This window comes from Rhodnius prolixus, unplaced genomic scaffold (assembly GCF_049639745.1).
Source record: "Rhodnius prolixus isolate KJV_2025 unplaced genomic scaffold, Rpr scaffold_8, whole genome shotgun sequence".
Lineage (NCBI taxonomy): Eukaryota > Metazoa > Arthropoda > Insecta > Hemiptera > Reduviidae > Rhodnius > Rhodnius prolixus.
The window spans coordinates 33,330,489-33,336,488 of NW_027411593.1; the positions used below are offsets into that span (position 1 = coordinate 33,330,489).

Below are 6,000 nucleotides of genomic sequence, written 5' to 3' on the forward strand. Positions count from 1 at the left end.
GCACAATACAAAATAAAGTGCTGTCTAAAGAAGTGTCAAATCTACTAGAATGCAATCCAGACAAACCCTGGTAATTCTATATTAGAAGATATTGATCACTTCCTAGAATTTCTGGTAAGTGATCACACAAATAAAGCATACAAATAAAAATTAAATCATTTTTGCAAAAATAAATTGGCCCTCTGATAAGTGAATTGGTACAATTTTTATATTCTTCTTCAATAAATATTTTTCTGATCAAACTACCGGATTATATTTTTATTTAAGGGGACTCCTCCAGCCAAATTTATTAATAAATTCTACAAAAGTAATTAGATAAGATTTAGAAATTCTGTACCTTTGAAAAAAAATAGGAAATAAATAAGTACAGATTCTGCAATTATTTGGAAAGACTACCGAAGACATGAACTCAAGTTTTAGTTCATAAAAGATTCGCTAGATAGTGTGAGATGTAATGAAAATTATGTCCTAGAAAGATTTGATACTGGTATCGATGTTACAAACAGTTAGACCGACTGGGGTGTAAGTTCGGCAACATTGGCCGCCGGTATACCCCTACTTAATTTAAAACAGGGAATCACATAATGTATTTAACAATTTTAGTCTTGTGATCATCTTGGAAGAACATTAGTTTGTGGAAGCTGAAGTGGAACGTTGCACTCAATGGGTTTGGAATTTTAATGTAAGTCTTATAAAAATTTAAGAATGCATACCTTAATAAAATGCATCAAAATTTACTAATTTGTTACAATTTAAAATTGGCCTACTTTTCCCTAAATTTGATTGCTACATTATCTAATTGCCATTCAAAACTATTTAATCATTAACCCATTATAACTTTGTTTTAACTACTTCAAAAAAGGGAAAGGATTAGCTGAGTGGTTAGCGACCACTGGATTCCCGCGCGGAGATTACGGGTTCGAATCTACTGGCCCTTTTCTCTTCCTAGGAGCTTATTACAACTCACTGACAGGTGATGAACAGTGTTCGTCTGTAATGAGAGAACAGAAGCCGGCGCCTATAACCTCGTATGTTGGACGCGCTTAAAAAAAAAAAAAAAATTATTTGAACTCATGACTATTCATTCCCACTTTTTTTTTTTGAATCCATTCATTGGCTGGCCAATTTATCGCTGGTGGAGGTCTACTAGTGTAAATTCTAAATCTGTTCTCAGAATCTATTTTACTTACAAGGAAAAGACGGTTAAATATTCAAACTATTTTTAGCAAAAAAACAAAATAATAATAACAATGATGATGGTATTATCTAATAATTTTCAAAAATTATTCTTGTTCAAGATAATATCTCTTTTATTTTTATAGATGAAGTGCATTATTGTAATAATGATAGAAATAAATGTAAAAGCAATATTAAGAATATTATATTTTTGCGTTTCATTCTTAGCCTTTTTTTCATGATTCCAGCGTAAGCAAAATAGCACACCCAATCTGAATTCTATCAATATTGTGTAGATTTTTTAATTTTCAGGGACTTCTTCTGTTTTCAAAAATCGCTACTTTAATGTGAAATTAAATGTCTTTTAAATACCAATTCATGAGTTCAAGAAAAATTTAGGAAGTTGAGTGAGTTCATATTAGATGTTTTCTAGAAGTTAATTGTATTAGAATATTTCTAATATTTCTTTTAAGTTTACATTTCCTAAATTCAGTAGTAATACAATTATTATGTTTTGAACTGTGGTCAATAGAAAGTCGATCTTGACAAAAAGTTTTTACCTATTTGCCTACTTGTTGAATAATTTACTTAGAAATGAGCTTGAAAAGTTTACAAAGTTGATACTAATTTCCCCATTTGATCTGAGTTCAAACTATATTTCACGACAGTCATTCTATTTTTTTTAATGATTGAAAGTGCAATTGTCAAGAATGTGTAGATTTTAGAGCATGTTGCTAAACGCTGGGGATCAATTTCTGGGAGACTTGCCAATTTTTTTTTTATCAATGTAGCTGGTGGCATCATACTGTCGCTTTTCAACCAGTTTCGAGTACTCGCCCACCATCAACATGCATTGTTTGATAGTTTATGTTAGAATTTGACCAGTACGAAAGAAAACCATTCCATTAACAATGATATGAATGATTTAGTTACGAGTTTGCTTTGATCAAATGAATCGTATATGTTCATGAGGAATGTGAGTATCGCTCTCTTCCTCTCCTCTAGCGCACAATCAGAAATCTGACCCTTTAGCTTGCGATACATCCTCATTTTTACAACTTTTTCTCGCGGGACGATTGTGATCATTCACAATTACTGTGACAAGCTCACAGCAACAGTCTTAACTGGTCTCTATTCATGATAAAACTATGTTTTTTCTTTATTTCAACCTAGTTCTATCTTTAATATTACTTTTCTTTTACTTTCATTAAATTTTTAAATCTGGAATTTCTGCTAATTACCGTATTAACTGATTAGCTAATTTATTGGAGGATCGTAACACAGCTTACTACTGTCCAACTCAACTAGAACACCGTTTAAAGACATCTTAACCAATCGATTTCACCTGAGTATTGGAAGTATCGTATATTGGAATCGTATATTTAGAAAACGCTTTTCACAGACATCAGATTGTATTGCTCACGGCAAAGAACTTAAAAAAAAAAAATCCATAGTTGTTAAAGTGAAGAATCTTTTTAAAACTTATTTTTTAATTAAAATTTAAGGATTCGTCATATAAGCGCATTAATGCGAATTGAGTTCAGCTGGAATTAGATGAGTTTAAATGAATAGTCTTGTATTAGAAAAACTGTGTAGATTTATTACTGTTTCATAACAAGGGTTGGTAGCAAAATTAATACTTTGACTACAGCAATATTTTTGTATAGCTTAGTTCGTTCACTGAAGATCTGTAATTCAATTCGTGTCAGCATAAACTTTGCAGCTAAATACAAAATAATAATAACCTATGGGGCGCCCGTAACCTCACATTTTGACGCGCCTTTATCATTGAAATAATAATAATAACTGTGCTTCCCAGAATAAACAAATGTTAAACCCAATAAGAGACCAGTTTTCTCTGTTATTCCCAGCTAGCCTCAGCAATTTCATCTGCTCCTTGTTTATTACTGTTCCATTTCAAATGTGTAAATAACAGTTTCTTTTTTAAACTTTGTCGAATTGCTTTCAACAAACAAGTGGGAGCCATTATGGTGCCGCTCAATAACCTTGAGAAGGTGCAGACACTGCATGTTAAAGTGAACTAGCCAATAAAACAACCTTCAACGCCCAGACCACTTCCTCCGAGTACAATTTGCTTACCAAAACAGGGCGATAAAGGATATTAATGCAAAAATAAAATAAAATTTCAAGAGTCCAGTGTAATATACAAAAATATAGGGAAGAGCTTTCTAAATTTGCAATACTTTAGTTTTCTAATGGCAGTTTAGATATTAAGAAGAGATAGAAATATGTGAGGTGATTTAATGCCATTTTTTTTTCTTTAGATGAATGTTTGATATTTTTATAAGAACGGCTAGATTTTATTTAAATTGTACATTGTGCTAAACAAATGTAAATGTAATCGACAAATGACTAAACTCTCTGCACATCAAGTCATTACAAAAAAGAAATTTCGCTAAACTGCAACAAATGTTTAATGCTCCGTTTTTTGTATTACCTATCCACCTTTCTTCAAAGACCTGGCGAAAACTTGTTTTCTCAAATTTCCTTCCTCTACAGCAGCTAATCCTTTAAACACTGATCTACTTCCGTTTTGTCCCGTTAATTGTAATAATTTGATCAGTCGCTGAAACACGCTGTTGGTTTTAGTTTTCATTAGAAGTTATTAAGTGTAAATTTTGCTTATTGCTACATTCTTTGTTACTAATTTATTTTTAGAAAAAGATGACGAATGAATTCTTTAGCGTTTGCATTGATTTTTTGTTTGTATTATTTGCTTTTAGGTTCCTTTAAAAACTATATATTTTGGAAATGTCCTCATCATCATCTAGTAGAGCTGTTGGTGCCTCTGCTACATCTGTGCCCGATGAATATGACTCTACAGACCGAGAGGCACAATTCTTTCTGTTTACTAGGCCATTAGAGGATGCTGTTCTGGGTCATGCAGAACATTTAGAGCTGCACCACTGGGCCCTAGTTGTTATATTTGAAGATGAATCAGTACGGACACTGGAAGGTGATTATTTTCATTTTAAAATGTTTTTATTTCTATTGAGTTTATGTATTAAACCAGGTGTGTCAAACCCAATTAAAACATAGGCCATTTTGTGCAATAGGCAAGATTCCCGCAGGCTAGATCACATTTACAAAGTTGATTATAGTTATTAGTTATCCATAACATCACAACCCATAATGCTTTAGAAATATAGACGATCTGGGTGCCAATTCGGGGTTTTTTCCTTGTATTTTACGTTTCATTCCCCCAAATAAAGGCTACCCTTTATGTTTATTATGCTCTGGCCATAAAAGTAATTGATGACAAAGACAGAAAAAGTAGAAATCTAGACAAGAATTGTCAAAATCAAAAGAAGAGCAATTAGGTGCAACAGGCAAAATTCGCGCAAGCCTTTTTGAATATATAAAATTGATTTGATAGGTCTCAACCCAGAATACTCATTTCAAGGTTGTCGCTATTGGGAACAGTTTACAGGTTACGTGAAACGGAGTGTTCTAAACGTCGCCGGAAGTGGTCACCGAGTTTATATAGGCCCATAGGCCCCAATTAAATTCACTCGCTGAGCCACGTGTACACTTGTCTTCGGTAGTTAAAGGGCTAACGAAATAGTGCGTACGGTATTGCCTTAATCTTCTATAAGCGCTATTTTCGTCATTTTCACAATTTTCTATATTTTCACTTAGTTTTAGAAAACTTCGTGAGACATAATAAATTACCTCGGGGGGCCGCATGCGGTCCATGGGCTGCCAGTTTGACACCCCTGTATTAAACAAATAACGAGATATCTCCTTGCCTAATTGAGCGAATAGTACAATAGACATTCTTAGACTTCGATTTTATACACACAATCAATAACATGTGGAGTACTTTAAAAGTTTATTTTTCAATTATTTCTGTCAGACTGTCAAACTTGTACTTGTAACTATTTTTTAATGTTTAAGTAAGCACTGGGAGAATATAAAATGAAAATTATATTCACTTGTGGGAAAGTGAAGGCCTGAAGTGAGCTAGAGTGAATATAATTAGCTCCCATTTATCGCAAGAGAAATTAAGCAGTAAAAAAAAGTATTCTGGTCCATCACTCTGTATGACTTTTTGTTACAAAAAAAGATCAGCTTAATATTTTTTGTGGTTTTTTATGGTTTCTATTTCTTATTTTTGCAGCGTTTGAGTCAGGTGGAAAACTCACTCCAACATTTAGTAAAGAAAGTCCAAAAAACCTGAATGGTTATAAATATTGGCGTCTTGGACTACTGAAAACTTCTCCACTAAAATTACATAAAGTTGTAAAAAATCATAGTCTAAATGGTTCTGATTATCAAATAAATACAAATAATTGTCAACATTGGGTTAAAGCAGCTGTTAGAGATATCAGTTCGAATTTGTCCAAAGCTTTAGACGAATTTAGAACAAATGATGGTTGTAATATATTGAATTTGGGAGGCATGTGTTCATGGGCATCTTCGAGATCTTCTAGTAATCATGTGGTTTCATTTATAAAAAACTTGACGGAAGGTCATTGGTCTTCAAAGCCCTCTACCACTGAAGTGCACCACTTAGATTAGCAAAAGTTAAGTATAAATTTAACAAACAAGAGCATATGTTATGACAATATGTTTGTAATTGTAATCTCTGAAACTATAGAACCTGAGGGAAGAAACCAAATGAAGGCGGTTTACTGGTTTTATTGCTGGTAAAAAAAGAATTTTTTAAATTTGAACTCTGTATAAATAGCAAACACTTAACTTTGGTCACATTATAAATAGAAATAAAGATATTTACTTTTTTCAATTTCACTTATTGCTAGTGCCTTTTAAAATTGTTTAATCCAATATTCCTACAGCAAC

At 32.6% G+C, this 6,000-nt stretch overlaps 1 protein-coding gene across 2 annotated transcripts; it reads left to right on the top strand.

Moving 5' to 3' along the window:
- The first annotated feature begins 545 nt into the window (after nucleotides 1–545).
- On the top strand, nucleotides 546–5,949 carry LOC141451245 (uncharacterized). Of its 2 annotated transcripts, XM_074122483.1 has the most exons (4): nucleotides 585–682; nucleotides 1,489–1,583; nucleotides 3,921–4,153; nucleotides 5,318–5,949. In XM_074122483.1, exons 3-4 carry the CDS (start codon nucleotides 3,949–3,951, stop codon nucleotides 5,716–5,718), a joined length of 606 nt encoding a protein of 201 aa, XP_073978584.1. In that variant the 5' UTR covers nucleotides 585–682; nucleotides 1,489–1,583; nucleotides 3,921–3,948; the 3' UTR covers nucleotides 5,719–5,949. The 2 variants fall into 2 exon arrangements, with proteins under 2 accessions (XP_073978583.1, XP_073978584.1); XM_074122482.1 differs by lacking the exon at nucleotides 1,489–1,583 and having other exon boundaries at nucleotides 546–682.
- The last annotated feature ends 51 nt before the right edge of the window (nucleotides 5,950–6,000 follow it).

What these genes read in the sequence shown, in the direction of transcription:
- LOC141451245 (XM_074122482.1), top strand. Translation starts at nt 3,949, where the DNA reads ATGTCCTCATCATCATCTAGTAGAGCTGTTGGTGCCTCTGCTACATCT. An exon ending in ATCAGTACGGACACTGGAAG is followed by an intron (nt 4,154 to 5,317) that starts GTGATTATTTTC and finishes TTATTTTTGCAG; the next exon opens with CGTTTGAGTCAGGTGGAAAA.